Raw genomic sequence first — 19,690 nt, forward strand, 5'->3', positions numbered from 1 at the left:
ATGCTGGGGAAACTTGGGAGCTCTCCAACTTCCCAAGAGCCTGAGTTCGGCCTCGGAAGCCTGAGACCCGCCGCAGGTTCGGCCGCTGCTGTGGAAGTTCCTCAGGCCCGCAGGAAGGCAGCCCCCGCCCGCGGCGCCGCTGCATCCCGGCCTTCTCCAGACAGGTGGCGGCAGCCGGCCCGAAAACTGCGGCCCTCGGGCCGCGGGCGGCGAGGAGGTCGGCGCGCAGCGGGCGAGGTCAGGACCGAGCCAGGCCGCGAGGTCTGCAGCCCCCGCCTCGCTCGGTTTCGCACAGCTGGAGGGCAGAGCAATGTCACCCGGGAGCCCCGCCTGGGTGGTAACAAGACCCCGGCCAGTCACCCCTGCAGCCCAGACTAACTTCTTTCAACAGCCTCTGATGGTAATTACAGTAATCGAAGCTGCCATATATCTTTAGGCAATTATGACACACAAAAAGCCCCGAGGGGACCCCCTGGCGAGGGAAGTTAAGAACGGTTTTCCAGCCTCAGGAAACTCCCGCCTGCCTCACGTCGGAGCTCGCTCGGTTTGCTAAATGAGAGGAGCTTTGCAACGGGGTCAACCAGCTTGTCTCGTGACCCCAAGTCACCTTAACGTGGTTGGGTGGCGGAGTCTGAGGCGCAGACCCGCTCTGCCCCGGAATTTTCGCGTCCCTCCCTCCTGTGCCCCGCCCCAGGCGAGTCGGCCTGCCTCTAATCTGCCCCGGGAGCCGGGGCCCGGAGGTCTGCGCCGAGGCAGGACCCACCCGCAGCTGTGGCGGCCCCGCGGGGAGACTGTCGAGGAGCCCCGACACCCGCCCCCAGCTGGAGAGGGGTCACCCACCCCGCACTGGTCCTCCCTGCGCCCCATGGGGTTCTCCAGAGATGTGGTGTGTCCCTGTCCCCCTGTCTGGATGGGAAGCGTGGCGGGCGGGGTGGGGTGGGGCGAAGAAACACCACCACTACTGCTCCCGTGGGCTTATCTTGGCATCATCAAAAGTGCCACCGGGAAGAGGACAGCTGGGGCGACAGGATTGCTGAATCCCAAACATGGACCCCAGCTCAGCCAGAGGGCGCGTGTCATGCTGGGAAGGATGGTTGCAAAATAAGGAAACCAAGTTTACTGTTTACAGCGTGAGTGCGATGCAACAGAGCTCGCGTCCCCGGCTGCTGGCGGCTGTGAGTTCCCATGGGCGCAGTGACAGGCCCAAGGGGGTGAGGGACAAGCCCCGCTGTGGCTTCGCCTGCCTCTCTCCAGCCGCTTCCTCCCCCCACCAAGCACAACCTCTCCTCCCACCCTACGGAAAAGGGGGCGCCGAGGCGGTGGTCGCTGCGCCGCGCGCCTCCCCCACCGGCCTTTGTCACCGTCTGAATTCCCATGCTACTCTTTTTGACGGGTCACTGGTGGCTCTATAGGCAGGTGCTATGGCGGGGTTGTAATTACCCCGGCCGAGCTTGGTCGTTACCGAACCCCCACCCCCATCCTGGCCGCTGGGCTCTCCATGCCCCCCTCCTTCCCGGCCCCCAGCAGCTCCTCCAAAGGCCTTGCTCAGGGATTCGCGCCCGCCAGGACGCCTCGGAATCCAGGAGCAAGTTTCCACTTCTGAGACCTCGGGGGCCCTCCCCACGTGGCGCCCTCGCCTCCTCTATTCCCCTGGCCGGGTGGTTCCGACTCGCCACCCTGCACCCCAGCCTGATATCCTTCCCCAGCCGGAGTGCTCCGGACAGCAACTGTCCAGTTTCACCGAGGCCCAGTCCTTCCGGGCCCGGACTGGAGGCCTTGGGTGGAGTCGCGACGGGAAAATTTAATGTAAAGAAGTTAATTATTACTATCATCCTTACTATTAACAAAGTGTTGCCACTTTAATACTTTGTTTGTGAGAGGAAAGATAGTTCTAAGTCCCTATGAAGCGCTTCAGTCTGGTTGGACTCTTGAACCTTAGAGAAAATTGTTCCCTCCCTCCTGAATTTTGGAATAGCACCCGCTCCCTAAAGTTCCCTCAAGGTCGGTAGCCACCCCAGCCTTGAGGGGATTCCAGGAAAAGGTCCTTAAGCCAGGAGACTGTCGAGGCCAATAGGGGTGGAAGGCAAGCTAGAGAAACCAGCTAGATCCCTTAAAATACCAGCCTCCCACAGCGGAGGAAAAACAGGCAGGAAGGAATCCACCCGGCATCTAGTGTGAGGAGGTAGGTCTCTGATGAAGAACTTGGGGAGTGGAGGGAGAAGGGGGTGGCTGTCCCGCGCTAACCTGCGAAGAAACCGCGCACGCGTCGCTCTCTCCTTTGCCCAGCCCGGTGCTAGTTACTTTGGGGGGAAAATGTGTTTTTCCTAAAAGAAATAATTTCTCAAAAGCGATCCACTAAGCATTTTTTAAAATAGGTAAAGCGAAAGTTGGGCAATTACCACTACCCTTATTATCATTAATAATCCTAGTATTAGCATTACAATAATAATCCTAATAATAACAACCGCCCGGCAGCTCAGAGAAAACTCGATTGCCTTCCAGCTGCCATCCCTGGTTCCAGCCGTGTTTGTTTTTCTTCTTTCCCCTTTTACATTTCAAGTTTGTCTCCTCGCGCGCTAACAACTTTCTCTGTTAAATGCGAGAGCGGGGGAGGGAGGCGGCCAAACTTTCCGCGGAGCAGAAAGGCAGCGGCGGGCCGTGCTGCCGCCCCGGCCTGCTGTAATCTTTTATTCCAAAATGGGTCTCGGCGATTAGAAGAGACCCAAATACATGTAGCGGTGCATGAATAATGCTCATTGTAGGAAACTGACACTTGCTCAAGGAAAAAAAGTTTGGCTATAAAATCACTTCATTATTTGCTTTTACCGCAGCTTCGGTGCTAATCCCTTCAGAGGTCAGATTGCTTAGCATCTCTCTCTCCCGCTCCCCTTGCCTCCCTCTTCTCCGCCCTCCTTTCCCTCTCGTCCCTTCCCCCCCTTCCCTGTCTTCCCTGCGATTTCAGGCCGTATTTTAGATATCCCCTGTAAAGTGTGTGGCGACCGCAGCTCGGGGAAACACTACGGGGTCTACGCCTGCGACGGCTGCTCGGGGTTTTTCAAACGGAGTATCCGAAGGAATAGGACGTATGTCTGCAAATCTGGAAACCAGGTACCTCGGCCAGGGCTGCACTGCCTGGCGCCCCTCTGCTGCCTCCCCCTCCTTTGTTTGTGCCAAGGCCTCCTCCGAGTTTCCAAGCTGCTGAGGAGGGACCAAGCCCTGACCTCTCCCTTCCTCTCCCCTCCTTCCCGCCTCAGCTCTCAGAGGCCCTTCCGCCGCGTGGGTAAGGCGGGAAGAGGTAAGGGAAGATGCAAGAGTTTGCAGGGGGAAATTTGAAATCCCGGCTTCTCCCTGCACACACACACCCACCCCGCTTTTTGTAATCCTCTCACAGACTTTGACACTGGGTATGGCCCACACCCAGTGGCTTTAAAACCCGCCCAGGGAACCTAAGGAACTTTAGAATCTAAACCACACGTTGCAAACTGAAGAAAAGGCTATGTTGTGTTGCCTGCACCCTACCCCCCACCCCCCACCCCATTCCTAGCAGCAGCCGGAGCTCAGTGCCCTGACCACTGCCTACCACGGCAGAAGTAAAAGGCACAAGACATCCCAGGCGAGGTTGCCGTCTGAGGTGAGTGTGGCCATCTGGAACACAGGACTTGCTCTGCAAAGGGCTTTGTCCTTTCAACTTTGGAGGAGCAGGACTGCTCTGGAAATGAGCAGTGGGGCTTTCAGCACCCATGTGACTTTAGCTAGGCCTTGTCAGGAAAGGGCAGAGTGGTCAAGAAGACAAGGCTCTCAAGGAAGGGGTAACTCGGATCTTCTTCAAGGCTCCCATATCTTCTTTTTCTCTGCTTAGAAGATGTGCCTGGTTGGTTGTGTTTTGGTCTTAAGCAGGCAGAACTGTCTCGAAAAGACAAGGGAGCATGGGCTGAGAATGAGCCAAAGCTTCCAGAAAGAACAAGTAGGACCCTCTGACTCAGTTTCCTGCTCAGTAATAGGCTCATTTTAGGGAGATCAGCCTTTTGGTTCCACACTGCCTTTTCCTCAGCCAGGCACACAGACCTTCAGCACAGAGCCACCACCTTAACTCCCAAGAAGACCCCGGAGAGTGTATTATTCACAAGTCATCCTTTAGTAACTAAAATGGTAAAACATCTTTACTAATTCATATTTATATATGATATATGTATATATGTATATCCATAGATATATATACACACACACATGTTGTTTAGAGCTGGCGAATCATTCTTTTTCTTTTAAACCGGTTTTTAAAAAAGATTTTATTTACTCATTTATTTGAGGGAGACAGAGAGAGAGCGAGTATGGGGGGCAGAGGGAGAAGGAGAAGCAGGCTCCTCACTGAGCAGGGAGCCCGATGTGAGCTCGATCCCAGGACCCTGGGACCATGACCTGAACCAAAGGCAGACGCTTAACATTTTGAGCCACCCAGGTGCCCCTATTCTTTTTCTAAAGCTATGTCTGCGCATATCAATTTCCAATAGATTTGGATTATCAACAAAAATAAGAAGATACTTACATTTGGAAAAGTTATTTTGAACTCCAGCCCTGGTACCTGTTTAATTGGGTACACAGCTCTGTATCAGTTTCTAGCTCACGCTATGGACACATCACATTAAACACATGCAGGCCTGTATCCCTATAGCCCCACAGGAATGAGATATTACTGTGGGTCATCAGATTTGAGCAGGCTTCTACTTAAATTACCTTTTAATTTTATGCAATGCACAGAATTAGGGAATCAAAATCTCAGATGTTATGCTTGATATTTTCAAAGGGGTTGGCTATCAATTCGAACATATTGATGTCAGTCCAAGTCCTTGTAAAGGACTGATAATAGACTCATCAGGCTTGGTGTCCTCTCCTTGCAGAGAGAATAAATGGGCTGAGCTCAAGCACTCATCTTCCTCTCAAGTTTCAGATATTTATATACATATGATCTGATTTGAAGACACTCCTAAGAACAAATGAAGGCTTCCATTTTGCATTAGCTTGTTTATCAGAATACTAGGAAGATAACATTTGAGGATAGACATACGATTGCACTTAATAACAAGTCCTTTAACCATCTTTACATTGGGCTATTACGCTGGCCAGCAAAGATGCCCTGAAGAATTCACTTAGAAAGCAAAAATTGGGGCGCCTGGGTGGCACAGAGGTTAAGCGTCTGCCTTCGGCTCAGGGCGTGATCCTGGTGTTCTGGGATCGAGCCCCACATCAGGCTCCTCCGCTGGGAGCCTGCTTCTTCCTAACCCACTCCCCCTGCTTGTGTTCCCTCTCTCGCTGACTGTCTCTATCTCTGTCAAATGAATAAATAAAATCTTTTAAAAAATAAAAAAAGAAAGCAAAAATTATTTCCTGTATCTCTTGTATTCTAAGAGATAAATAATATTCCAATTTATTATTAACAGTAATGAGGACATACAGAAATTGTTTCAAACCTCTGTCCTGCCCTTATTTTAAATATCTCAATGTATTTTAAATCAGAAGGGTGGGATCTCATTAAAAAAAAGTGTATTCAAATGTGTAATTTTTTCCTAAGGGCTATTTCAGAAAATGTCCCTACCCCAAATTCATGCTATATGAATTTTTTAGATTATGAAGGAAAATAAAAATACATTTATTTTTTTCTGTTTATTCCCACAGTACTTGTAACAGTTGCAAGTCATATAAATGCAGGAGAGCACCAAACTTCTTATATATTTTTGGTGTATAAAATGCATATGTAGATATGACTCTTTATGTATCTATGTGTATGTTCCTTCAGTAATAATACCTAACACTGAATGAATTCCATAAGAAACTCTCTGTAAATTTCCTCTTCTAATAGTCAATATTTTTCCAGAAAATTGCATTAGTTAAAACATTTTTTCTCATGCATCTCAAATAAATATTTCTAAGGCAGTAATTAGCTCTTTTTTTCCAGTTATCATGCCAATATTCTCAGTCCATATTATCCTTTTGTTAGACAGTCCATCACATTATCTTCCTGGTCATATTTACATAGTGGGCATTTCTAGATTTTGCCCAAGCCTTGGGCTCTTCCCTTCCCATGCTCACCTCTGTGGGCCTTGCCCTGCTAACCACTCTGGCTTCTGCCTCACCTTCCAGGAATGGCTGTGTTTCCATGAATCTGGGCTGAGGCCAGTCTTTAAGACAACTTTAATATGCTGGTTATACGGTTGTCAAGTACAAAGCCAAGAGTCAGGAAACAGGAGAGTGAAGAATAAATGGGAACTATGTATCTGGCAAATAAATCCCCCCCCCCAAAGTGACAGAAAGAAGTAGACTCGAGACCTGACGGCATAAAGAATAGTTGGCGGGAGGGGGGCATGGTGGGGATCCTGGCTGCGAAAACCTGCTTCCAACCGAGCTCTGAAGCCTCTTCCTCTGGGGCCAGGTCGCTGTCTTCGGTCCTGAAAAGTCTCGCCTCTGTTCCACCACATCTGAGCCTGGCGGAGGTTCCCCCCTGGAGCTCCTCCTCCCAAAGCTGCAGAGTCAGGCAAACCGGGCGCTTTGACCCTTCACCTGCTTGGCGAAGGACTTTTCCTCCTTGTCCACTTTCACAGGGTCAGGGGCTGTTCCTTTTGAAATAGCCCCGGGAATCCCAGCCCTCTTCCTACCTAGCCCTGCTTGTGCCCAAGGCCTTCGAGTTTCGCGGACCCAGGCTTGCAGCTCCGAGATCGGTGGCGGGGTCCATTCCCGCCTCCACGTTTGCCCCGACCCGGCGCCGGCTTCGCGTCTCCAGTCTAAAGGTCCTGGGGGCCTCTGACCGCCTGCGCTCTGTTCCAGGGAGGCTGCCCGGTGGACAAGACGCACAGAAACCAGTGCAGGGCGTGCCGGCTGAAGAAGTGTTTGGAAGTCAACATGAACAAAGATGGTAATCAGTACAGCTTTTTATTTCTCTAATGTTGGTTGACTAGTAAGTAAATTATATGTACAGAAAATACATGGCACTCCAATGAATGTAAATCATCTCCGGAGCACTTCTTTCCAGATGCAGGGAATTGGCCTCGGACTTTCAGTCTTATCCTACCGTCTCTCTGCATAAGCCCCCACCCCACCCCATTGAACTCCCCAGGTATGGCCCATGCCCACACAGGAAACTTGTGCCCCACAACCACCCCCATGAAGACAGCGCTCCCGGGGACCCCACTCTGCTGGGCACACACGCGCGGTATTTCCTGCTTCACGTCCTAATACCTCTTCTCACCTCTCCTTGCAGCTCTTTTGTGGCCAGCTCTAAGCCAGGTAGCCTTCCGTGGGATCTCGCAGTCTGGATAGTCTCCGAGGTTGGAGACTGTGGGGACTAGGAGACTGTTTTGGAGGAGGGAGGGAAGAGACAGAAGCACGCGGAATTTCGAGCCCATGTTTGTTAATTCATCAGGATTCCAAAACCAGGACGGCCATTGTGGTGATGTGGGCTTTTTCTCTCGGTTCTACAAAAAGGGGCTGGAGAGGTAGGGTGACGCCTGTGGGTGCCTCGGACACCCGACTCTCAGAAGGCTCTTAAAGGCGCGCAACAGGAGCTAGGGCATCCAATGCTTCTCGGGCGGAGAGCGTAGGCCGAGGGCTTGCCCGGTGGTGGCCTGGCGAGGGCGCCCCAGGCCTGGCCCGGGGCGGGGGTCATGGTCGGGAGGGAGGACTGGGGACTCAGCACAGGTTGCTGAGAGGGTTTGCCTTGGCGACGGGCCGGGCCGGGTGGCAGCTCCAGGAGGCACAGCGCCCATTGGGGAGAGCTCCTTCCTCAGCGGCGCAGGAAGCAGGAGGGAACGTCCAACCTGTTGAACTTGTGTATTGACAAGTTGTCAAGCTCTGCGAGCGGAAGATTGCCCTGAATTAATTTGTTTGTTTAAACTGTTGGCGGTAATTGTCACATCTCCCCTGCCTTCCTCCAGCACACTCCAAGACAGGCTCTCCCTCGTTCCAGCCCCCAGTGTGTCCCTCCCCCCTCAGGTCCTTTTCTCCTGAGGCCGTCAGAGGCCAAACGCCTTTCCTGCGGGGGTGGAGTGGGGGTAGCCGTCGTCGGGCTGAGCGGGGGAATAAGTCTGTGCGGGGACGCAGTGCCTGGCTGGGCACAGTGCTCCCTCTCCCCTTTGTCGCGGACAGAGATACCTAACTACTCCCCCCGAGGGTCTCTGGTTTCCTTGCGACCTCCCCTGGGTGGGGAAGAACCCTGAACCGCCAAGAGAACACACCCGGTCTTGCTGGAGGCTTGGTCATTATCGTGAAGCTTGGGGTCGGGCTCCTTTTCGCAGCTTCAGCTCTCTCGTGCTTACAATGTAAGAGATAGACGATCTCAGAGCGTCTTCCGCCCGCACATTCCCTGTCCCTCCCTCTCTTCACCTCTCGAGTGACCTTGCCGGCCCAGACGTGGCGTTTGGCCCGGGAGCTCGGCAGCGGTTAAGTGTTGTTGAGTCTCTGATCCTGGGCATTCGTCCATCTGTCTGTCTCTGCAGCCGTGCAGCACGAGCGGGGGCCTCGGACGTCCACCATTCGCAAGCAGGTGGCCCTCTACTTCCGTGGACATAAGGAAGAGAACGGGGCGGCTGCGCACTTCCCGTCGGCAGCGCTGCCCGCGCCGGCTTTCTTCACCGCAGTCACGCAGCTGGAGCCCCATGGCTTGGAGCTGGCCGCCGTGTCCGCCACCCCGGAGCGGCAGACTCTCGTGAGCCTGGCTCAGCCCACGCCCAAGGTCCGTGTCCTTGCTGGACCCAAAGGAGTCTGGTGGCTAGCTGAGGGCGGACAGGGGGCACCCATCTCTTCGGAGCTAGGATGGGGTCAGGCCAAAGAGACCTCCAGTGGTGCTCGGTCGGGCTCTGCAGGGAGGCTTCGGCCCCCCACTCTCTCCCGGTTAAGTCAGGAGTGTTCGATTTTAGCGGATAGTAGAGTCACTGTCTGAGCTGGCTACAAATGTGGACTCCCGGGCTCATTCCCCAGAGAGTCCCTTTCAGCGAGTTTGAGGTGGGGCCCAGGAACCTGCACCTTTAAAAAATGCCCTGGTGTGGAGTCCTGGCTGAACGGAGGGGCAACCTAGGTATTTCCGGAGACCAGAAGAGCACTTCCGTTTTTAGGAAAAAGGGGTCCGCTACAGCTGGCAGAGAAGAGTCCCTGTGTGCCAGATTGAGGGGATCTGTTGTCTGGGGCAGCAACAACAGGTGGAGCTCACCCTGTTAGGACAGTTTGAGGAACTTGGCTTTGTCTTCTGGTCTCCCTTCACTCCTTTCTGAGATGCATGTATTTATACCAGGATTGAGTCTCTATTTAGCAGGGCCACAGCCTGAACCACTTCAAAAGGCTGCCACCTAGGGACTACCTTCCAGGCTTCCAGCTGGTACCTACCCAAAGCACCCACTCCAGGCCGTGAAGGGGAGGGCCAGCTGCAGCCCCAAACTGCAGGGAAGCCAAACACCTGGGCACACGCACAAGCACAATATTTAATATTGCTTTCTTACCCTTGATGTGTATAATAAGCTTGGGAAAGTAGTGTTATGAATATGTTGTCAGTTATGAATGGGAATGCTCTGTGAATGATTAAGATGTCTAATTGAAATATTTCCATAATATACTAATCCTTTCTAAAAATACTCATATGCATATTTGTGTTTGGGATGCCTATTAATTTATACTTTTTTCACATCTATTTTTATTTACACAAATGCAAGCAGCTCTTGTCTAAATTGGGAGACAGGCCTGGCACTTGGCTCAGTTGGAGGAAAATTTGCTGCAGGGGATAGAAAAGCCAGATGCCCCTCTGGAAGGAACAGGCCCCCAAAGACTGGAAATGGGCCTTCCCCAATGGTTATTATTTCTCAAATTCTATAGATATAGATGTTTGTTTTTTGTCTACCAATGGCAACTGCATGTTTAAGCAGAACATTCAAATGCCTATCTCCTTCCCTACTCTAATTAGGAAATTAAAAGGTTGGCTCTTCTTGCAGAGCTGTGGTTTCCTCACTCCCTGGTGTTTCTCTTTCTTCCCTGCTCAGTATCCCCATGAAGTGAACGGGACCCCAATGTATCTGTATGAAGTGGCCACAGAGTCTGTGTGTGAATCAGCCGCCAGGCTTCTGTTCATGAGCATCAAGTGGGCTAAGAGTGTGCCAGCTTTCTCCACGCTATCTTTGCAGGACCAGGTATGACCAAGAGGGCACTGAGCTCTTGGGGAAGGGGACTGGGGGGAAAAATCCCCCAACAGGGATCAACCTTATGAAACTGGATGTTACCTGGTAAATCATGAAGGCCAGGCATCTGTTCTTAAGGGCAATGAGGAAATGATTTTTATTAGTTTTCTACAATAGGTTCAAAATATCTAGTTATGGAATCCTTACTAAGACACGTTAATTATGTTATTTCAGGGAAGTTGGATCTGGTCTATGAAAAACAAATATACAAGAACATTATCTCTCTTTTTTTTAAAGTTTAATTGAAACATCAAATTTAATCACAAATTTAAAAAATCTTAATGACCTTTAAAATTCCTAATAAAACAATGTTTCTTAAGAATATTGGACCTGAGAGAAACAGGTGATGAGAGTCTTCGCCTGTAAGATTTTCAGAGCTAGTCTCATTATTTTATATTATTTTATTTCAGAGCTAGTCTCATTATTATTTTATATTATTCACAGCTTTCTATTTTCCATTGTGATACTCACGGCCTTGACCACCAATTGACCAGCACGTACGGTTATGGGTGCATTGCACACCTCCCACAGGCTAGGATCTCCCTTGATTCTCGAAGTACTTTTAGAGATTTTGTAAACAAATCAAATGGGCATTGTGCATAATTCCGTGGTTGTAAATGACATTCAGAGGGAGAAGAAGTGTATGCTGCTAAAAATTACTTCGGACCAAAAGCCAGAAATTTTGTTGTTAGAAATCTCAGGAATAGCCTCTGCCGGAATTTTTCTAATCTTAAGGGAAAGAAAGAAAATGAAGTGCTCATAACCATTGGCCGTTACCAGTACATTCATGGAAATTAATGACAAATTGCTCAAAAGGCTAATAGGTAGTTTGAAAGCAAGTGGTTTATTTCTTTAATTCATTTTATACCTAATTAAAGCAGAATGGTGCCTTTTAATATGAAGTATGTTTCCTACAGAGAGACCTAGCAATGTGCTCAAAACATTTAATCTTCTAGCATGGGATGTTCTTTTTTCCATAGCCTGGACTTTCAGACATGGTCAGAATTAGATATTGTTTACCTTGCACTTTAAAGTATTATTTTCTGTACCTAATGCAATAAAACTAAAAATAAAGCATTTTCAAAATTAAACCTTTTGGTCTGATTGTGATTTTGGTTACAAGCCTTCACAATTCAGCTCTTAGCTCCCAAAAGGAAATACCTTCACATAAATCATCCATATTTGACTGGTTTTTGAGAGTTTTTTCAAAAACAGATTTTTTTCAAAATAGTCAGTTTCTATCTTTGACCAGGTTTGCTGGTTGACTAACCATTTGCTGTGTGTGTGTGCATGTGTGTGTGTATGCGTGTGCGTGCGCACGTGTGTGTACTGGCTACTTTCTCTGAAAACAGGTATTTGTATACTCTTTAATACAAACAAAATTTACTTACTGTCTGCCACTTAGCCCTTCCGTGGAAACCCTTCAACAACAAGCAAACTGCAATGAAGTGGAATCCAGTATATTAATTTGGAAAAGGAGCCAGATTTTCATTTTAAATATTCAGTAGCACATTTTATTAGAATGAAAATGACAAGCACCTTGATGCTGTCCACTTATGAGTCTCAGAAAAATCAGGCAGTGAGATGAGGTAAACTCAGCAAAACCCGATTAACATAATTACACCCTGATTTCCCTGCATGCCTCTTGGGAATTAGTGATCTCTCTTTCTCTCTCTCTCTCTTTCCCAGCCCAGCCCCCCACCCTCTAGGAAGATGGGGGCCCAGATCTGCACGCTTAGTCTGTAATCCTCAACCCCGATAATATCAGCATTTTATATGAAGGGGATCTGCCTGCTGAGCTCCTGGTGGTATTTCATAGAGCCTGGGTCTCTGGAGAAGTTTCTAGGTGGTCGGGAATGAATAGATGCGAGGCCAAGAAGGGTAAACCCTTTTCCAAAGGAAGCAAAGTTTGGGGAATTGGCATGGCTGACTCTCAGATGCATGTGCTTATCTATAGGCACCTTGTCAAAAAGGAAAATATGGAAAATAAAGGAAAAGCTGGAATATTCAGAGGAAAAATTACCACGACAGGCATTTAAAACACTTTTTAAAATAATGGAAATTTACATATTGAAATTGTTTATAAATTTATAAATTACACACTATATTATATTATACATCTATTGTATGACAGCTGATGCTTTTGGAAGATGCTTGGAGAGAACTGTTTGTTCTAGGAATAGCACAATGGGCCATTCCGGTTGATGCTAACACTCTACTGGCTGTATCTGGTAAGAATTGCACAATTTAATGACTTTGTTGTAGAAATTACCATAAAAATACATTACTGAAAAAAGAACAACATGTAAAGAATAACAAATTCCTGCTGAACAATAGAGTATACCTGTCATTTATAAATCTATATTTAAATGCAAATAATGTTGTTTTGTTGTATTCATGACTGCTTGCATTGTTATTTAAATGCAAATTACTGTGTTTGTTATCATCCAAGAGAAGATTTTATATTAACTTTCATACAATATAGCCAGTTTACATGGAATCAGATATCTTAGAGTGACAATTGAATAGATATTGATATGCAGAATTCTGTCAAAAATCAATATTAAATCATGAAAATGCCTTCATATTAGAGCATTTATTCCATATTTCTATTCTAGGCATGAACGGTGACAACACAGATTCCCAGAAGCTGAACAAGATCATCTCTGAAATACAGGCTTTACAAGAGGTGGTGGCTCGGTTTAGGCAACTCCGGTTAGATGCTACCGAATTTGCCTGTCTGAAATGCATCGTCACTTTCAAAGCTGGTAAGCTGATGCAAAGCCCGGCCTCTTCTCCTTCCCCAGGTTTGCCACCTCGCTCATTCAGCCACCTCAGAGTCCACTCTGATCATTGCAGAAAGAGGGGATGGTTTTGAGGGAGCTGACACTCTGGGGTTGGCCCCGTTTTCCTTGGTGGGGGAGCTACCCGTTCTCCTGCTGGCCATCTATTTCCAGAGAGGTGCTTACCCATCTGCACTTCCTGTGCTGCTTATCATAGTTTCCCCCATCTTCGTGTCTAGTTCCTACACACAGTGGTTCTGAGCTGAGAAGTTTCCGGAATGCTGCTGCCATCGCGGCCCTTCAAGATGAGGCCCAGCTAACCCTCAACAGCTACATCCATACCAGGTGACTCTTGTTTGCCTTGACCGTGTACTTCAGAAAATTGCTTCCATTGTGAATGTGTGAGCAGGCAGTAATAAGCCAGTTCAAACCCTGTGACTAATTATCCTGTTGCCCGCCAGTTAATGTAGTTAGCATCTGTGTCCTCACCTATCTCGCAGGGTGCGTGAGAGGAGCAGATCACATTAGATTACTAAAGCGACAGCATTACCAGACCCCTTATGGCTGGCCTGGCTGAACAAGTTGATCCATCAAAACATTTGGACATGTTTGTGTGAATGGACCCTGATATGGGAAAGGTCAACAATGAAGGCCAAAGTGTTACGATCTATTAGTTGATCTCTTAGAGAGTGGTTGCATCACCCTTGAGAGGCCATCTTTAACCCCATCATGACTGCTGTTTGGCTTTGGTGACTGGTATTCGTTGAGTTATTTTGAGTCATAGTGTCCATCAGGCAACTTCTGGCCAATAGAGCCCATCAGCAGAGGCTGTTCTTGGCTAGTTGTAGGAACTCTCAGCTGCTGGGGCTCCAGCAGTGCTCCTCATGGCCCTCCAATGGACAAGTCCACCAAGAGGTATAGACTTTCTGATTTCATTTTCAGGTGTGGTGTAGTGGAACCCTGCTAGCTTCCTAAGGTAGAATGGCAGTAGATCTGAGGTTAGCATAGAGTTGCTTATTATTGTTTATTCTTAGACTGACCTTGAAAGGAAGCCCATGGAAACCCGTCTCCATCATCTGAACATCTCCCACAGGCACTGTGCTGGGAGTAACTGAATTGCGTGGGTAGAGGAGGTTCATGCCTTCCTCACCTAAGGGGTGGGAGAAACGCCAAGTCAGTTGCGTTCATTGGGGGTGATGCCACTTCTGCTACGAATCTGCTTATTTCTGTTATAAATCCTCTTTTGAAAACTAATGAATAAAACTGTTCCCTGTCCATGGAATATCACTGAGACTCTGTTGAGTGATAGTGCCTGTGTACATGTCTTTCAAATTAAAGCGCTATGGTTTTAAAATTTTAAATCCATGTTAAATTTCAGAATGTATAGTAAGTACTTAATATTTGTTCAAAATTATAAAATGGAGCAGTACATAATTTGGGCACTTTTTGCCCACTAAAAACTAACTTGTATATCATGACTGACTCTGACATTTAGAGTCATTAAGGTATAAAGAACATCACACTGAGAAGAATATGTTATCCACTTACTGATTCAGTCAAGTCTTTGCTGAGTACTCGCTCCATGCAAGGCTCCTGGTGGGCATTGTGGGACACCAGAAAGCACAAGACGCTTCCCCCTTATCACTGCATGAGGTAGACAGAAGTGTTCATTCAATTTAGACCAGAGAAGAGAGAAAAAGCAAAGTGGGGAATGGGAGAGACAGATTCTAGTTGGTGAGGGAAAGTCTAGAAAGGCTGGGTGATGGAGGAGACAACATGCGAGCTGATCCTTGAATGGCAGGCCTTCAGCAGGGGAGAAGGGCTTTGAGGAGAGCTAGAACAGGGACTGGTAGAGGCGCTGTGGGAGATGCCAGAGTCCAGGAAGGGGAGTCTGAGAGGGCAGGGCATGCCAGAAGCTTCTTCTAGGGTGACCTGAGAGAGTTCAACCACAAATTAACAAAAGTCTATTTTAGGAAAATGGCAAGTATAATAACTTCTCCCCAGCCTCAAAACAAGGACATTCCTCATTGAAAGAACACATTTACTTTGACAAGGAATTTTTATTTCATGATATGAGCTATAGCTATGATTTAATTTTTTTAGAGAAAGGGGAGGGGCAGAGAGAGAGAACCCCAAGCAGACTCCACACTCCATCCCAGGACCCCGAGATCATGACCTGAGCTGAAATCAAGAGTAGGATGCTCAACTGACTGAGCCCCCAGGCGCCCCTATAGTTAATATTAATACCTTGGGTCATACATAGGACAAAACTGCATATGCCTTACCTCTTAGCTCGTTCAATCAGAGAACATTCTCCTCTAGCACTTCCCTGTCTGGAAAAATAAGATCCGAAATTGAAATGAAAAGTCAGTATTGCAAACTGAGCTAATTATATATACATTAATTGTTAAAATTGCAAACTCAGCTCTGTAGGCTACTTCTCTAATTATCTAGGACATAAGGAAAAGGCTAGGAATTGACATTTCACACAAACTGGATGTTATAACTGAAATCAATTACACGAATCTGTGACAGACACAGAACACTTACGCCTGAAAAGAAAACTTCTGGTTATTTATGCTGATGGATGAAATTAGGGACATAGACGTTCTAAAAAATAATACTGAATAGTTAGTATTATTTATAGAGATATAGTATATCTCTCTCTGTCTCACACGCACACACACGCTGTTACTGTTTCTAGGTAGTACAGTACTCCACATATAACAGATAATTCATTCTTGTTGACTAACCAGCCCCTTCTTAACTAGGAAATAAAAGAAGTGGGTGAGTAGGTGAGTGGATAATCTACATGCAGAAAATCCAGAGTTAATGGTCTCTGGAGTCTCCAAAATCCATCCTTTCTGGAAGTTACTATTTCCCACAGTGGTTCCTCACCATAGGAAACTTCCAGCATGTTGGGTGAACACTGAAGACACAGTGGAGGCTTGTTTACATGGCCACTGCCTCCCACCCGCTGCAGAATTCTTGCTCCTCAGCCTGACCCTGGGAAGGGAGACAGAGCTGTTGAAGAGAGTAAGGTAGAAGGGAGACGTGGGTCTTGGGATGACATTCCAGAAAACATAGAAGATACTATCAGCCAGGACAGCAAGTGATGGGATACAGGTATTTTTTTTTTAAATGTAGATAAGTTCCACCCTTTCCAGACCACATTAAATATGGTCTGGTGGTCCTTGTCCATGGGTGATAATAAAGCTGGGCAGCAAAAGAGCCAAAGAGGTCCTCAGAGGTCCAGAAAGAACTATCGGCCTAGTATCAGGTTGAAGAGAGGGACTCCCAGGTGCCCAAAGCTAAGAGACAACCATGACAGTTGCTCCCCAGGATTCTATTTGCAGGGTGAAGTTATTGGTCAGTTAAACTCGGTGTTCAGCTACCTAACTCCTGTGAAGGAATTTTGGTATCTGTCAGTTTCCAGCACGCTGTGGCCAGGGAGGGGTTAAACCTGACTTACTTACAGATAGGTGTCCCTGGAGCTCAGTCTTCTGGGTGGTTTGCTGTAGAGGAGGGAGCCCTCCTTGTAAAATATATAGACAGCTAATTCCAAACAATTGATGGAGGAAGCATCAGGGCCGCAGTGAGGTACAGGCATCTAAGGGCAGCAGAAAATTGAACTTGCACATCTGAGCACAGATGTATGTTGGACATCAAGAGAGGAAATTGTTAAGCAATTTCTCACATCTTTAATTATATGCCAATTTCATTGACATGAAAGTTGGATGGCACTACCACCCAACAGAACTTAGTCTTTAATTTGCAGTGTAATAAGGACGGAATTATTCCTGAGAGTGACTAAGTATAATGCCTGAATAATAATTTGCAGAATTGCTTAGAAAAGGAATCCATTTTATCCGAGGGAACGAGACTGAGGAAGGAGCCTTGGGAATCAGAAAACATGGATGTTAGCATTACCTTTATCCCCAGCAGAGTGGTGAATTCCTCCCCTGGCAGCCTTCAGTGTATTATCTGACCTGAACTTAGTACCATGTTTTTTAAAATTATTCTTCTGGGGTGCCTGGGTGGCTCAGTCGGTTAAGCATCTGCCTTTGGCTCGGGTCATGATCCCAGAGTCCCGGGATCGAGCCCCACATCGCATGGGGCCCCCTGCTCAGCGGGGAGCCTGCTTCTCCCTCTGCCCCTCACCCCACTCGTGATCGCTCTGTCTCAAATAAATAAATAAAATCTTTAAAAAAATTAAAATTACTTTTCCTCCAAACAAAATGCAAGCCCTTATGCTAATGTAGAGACAGCACACGATCTTGGCAGCATCCTTTAGGCTCTTCACGCCTCGACTGTTCAGCCCTCAAAGAGCAGGGCCTGTTGCAGGGAGAGTGGGGGAGTAAAGAGGCCCGGCCAGGAAGAGGGTGTGCCTTCAAGGATGGGATATGAATTTCCATGAGTAATGGATCTTACCCTGCTTTCATGGCTTCTCCTCTTCCAGATATCCCACACAACCCTGTCGCTTTGGAAAACTCCTGTTGCTTTTGCCAGCTTTACGTTCTATTAGTCCATCAACCATAGAAGAAGTGTTTTTCAAAAAAACCATCGGCAACGTGCCGATTACAAGACTGCTTTCAGATATGTACAAATCCAGTGATATCTAAGCTCCGAGTCCCCGCTTTTCAGGGTGGGACCGTATCTGATGAACTTCTACCCACGGAGAACAAGCCTCAACTAACAAACCCTTCAGGAAGCATAAACCTGGGAACGTGTAGCCTTCAGTAAAACATGCCAATGGACACAAAACAGTTCCAGTGGCTTTGACCTGCTGCCTCCCCCAGGGTAGGGCAGCGGGGAAGGAGAGGGGGCGTCACAGGACCACCGGAGCAGAGAGAACTCCCTGCTGCCATGCCCTGGGAGGGAGGCTGAATCAGGGGGGTTGCCGCAGGCTGTGCCATTCTGCCTCTTACCTGGAAGATCGGGCTGAACTCTCAAAAGCTGAACCATCAGTAGAACTTTCTTTTCCTTTTTAGCATATGAACTTGGGTAACCAAATAGAGCTCTGTGTATAACATCATATGGCAGCCTTCAGAACTATTTTACGTTGGAGAATTTATTTTAAAAATAATGGTTAGGTTTTAAATCAAAAGTTTTATCAAAAGTTTTTCTTCTATCGTAATACATCATGAAGTGGCCTTCAGGACTGAGTTAGTAAATGAAAGGTAGCTTATGCCGTGAGACTTGCTTCTTCTCTATCTTTTTTCTCTCCTTTCTCTTTCTTTTGTTCTTCTCCTTCTTCTTCCCCTCCTCCTCCTCCTCCTCCTCCTCCTTCTCTTCAATACCTAGGCCAGGCAACCTTGTCAAAGTAACTGGTGGACGAAAAAGAGATTCTCACCAGGACTTCAGGTTGGATAACATCTCAAAAATAGAAGAGCTTTACTAAAAGAACGCAAGTCGAGGGAGGATGAATAAACAGCAAAACCAAATAAAGCGGAGGTGAAGGATGAGGCAGAGCGCTGTCCCGTTAACAAAGTGCTGAAACCAAAGGCGATGGGGGTCCAAACTCGTGTTTCAGCGAGTCACACCAGAGTAAATGAACAGAGACATGATGCCAGAAGGAACCACAAGGAGATGAAGGCTAAAAGGTTTCTTGATCGATCCATTGCTAACAGCCTGAGACTCTTCAATGCCTTTCAGAAAACCGGTTTCTAGTAAAGCCTTGAATGCACGCATGCACACACACAGACACACACACCGTCCTATACTATAAGCTGCTCCTTTGGTATGAATCTATACTTATGGAAATGTAGAAACAACCATTTTAAAATAGCTGCTGTACTTTTCACATTTTGATTTATTAGGTACTAGCACTGAGGAAAAATATTCAGCACTTGGACTATCATAGGATGAGTAAAACTTTTCTTGTACAAAGTGAATTAACTGATTTGTGAAGTTAAAAGGTTGTACTCATTGTATTTACAAAGAATAAAAATATATTGGATTTAAAGGAACTCTACCTGATTTATTAGCCTCCCTCCCTGGCTGGTTCTCACCCACCAGCTACGGGGTGGCGGTGGCAGCTGGTCTAGAAACTGAAACTCAGATCACTCCAGCCTGAAGAACTGAACCACAAAGGCAATTTCCTTTTTACAGTGAATCCCATTTGTAAAATGATGAATAAAGAAATAAAACATAAGATTCCGTTCTCTGCAGCTCTCAAATGTAATTGCATCTGTTAGAAAAATTGCTGTGTGAAGAAGAAAGACGCCGATTAACAGTCTTCATTCACTCACTCACTCCTCCAACTCTCTTGCTAGCATTTCAGTCCTGACCAGGAACTTGAAATCATTTAGTGATCAAAAAGATAAAGTGTGAAGGTCTGCATCGGTAAGATGGGGAAGGAGCAGTAGAAAGTGTGTTATGTTCCCAGCAAATCTCAGGGCACCAGCCCCACTGCCAGTGGCCAGGGGCGGAAATCAGAGGTGCCCGAGGCCAGGGGTGCTGTGGGCTCCCCCCTGGGCGGCAGCTCCAGCCAGAGTCTGGAGCAGAGCTAGTAGCAACTCCTGGCTAAATTGACCTTAGAGATTGCCTGTGTGGGAGTTCAACCAGCCAGGCACACCTCCACTGAGTCCACAGAGAGGAGAAGTGAGTCTTACAGAAAAGTGAGGTACTCAAAGATGTGTGCAAGAACGTTCCTCAAAACACCGTTCATGTTTGACAATGAAAATATCCACCAGCGGA

General features: G+C 47.5%; 1 protein-coding gene across 1 annotated transcript; it reads left to right on the forward strand.

Moving 5' to 3' along the window:
• Positions 1-18,941, forward strand: NR2E1 (nuclear receptor subfamily 2 group E member 1). Its single transcript, XM_040628101.1, has 10 exons — positions 1-337; positions 1,413-1,589; positions 2,963-3,108; positions 6,817-6,904; positions 8,484-8,719; positions 10,014-10,160; positions 12,343-12,439; positions 12,827-12,976; positions 13,231-13,336; positions 17,451-18,941. The coding sequence occupies exons 1-10, from the start codon at positions 1-3 to the stop codon at positions 17,611-17,613; spliced, it is 1,647 nt and encodes a 548-aa protein (XP_040484035.1). The 3' UTR covers positions 17,614-18,941.
• The last annotated feature ends 749 nt before the right edge of the window (positions 18,942-19,690 follow it).

This window comes from Ursus maritimus, unplaced genomic scaffold (assembly GCF_017311325.1).
Source record: "Ursus maritimus isolate PB19 unplaced genomic scaffold, ASM1731132v1 scaffold_13, whole genome shotgun sequence".
Classification (NCBI taxonomy): Eukaryota; Metazoa; Chordata; class Mammalia; order Carnivora; family Ursidae; genus Ursus; species Ursus maritimus.

Coding starts and splice junctions, on each gene's coding strand:
- NR2E1 (XM_040628101.1), top strand. CDS start 1: ATGCTGGGGAAACTTGGGAGCTCTCCAACTTCCCAAGAGCCTGAGTTC. Junction 6,905..8,483: donor AGTCAACATGAACAAAGATG/GTAATCAGTACA, acceptor CTGTCTCTGCAG/CCGTGCAGCACGAGCGGGGG. Junction 13,337..17,450: donor AACAGCTACATCCATACCAG/GTGACTCTTGTT, acceptor CTCCTCTTCCAG/ATATCCCACACAACCCTGTC.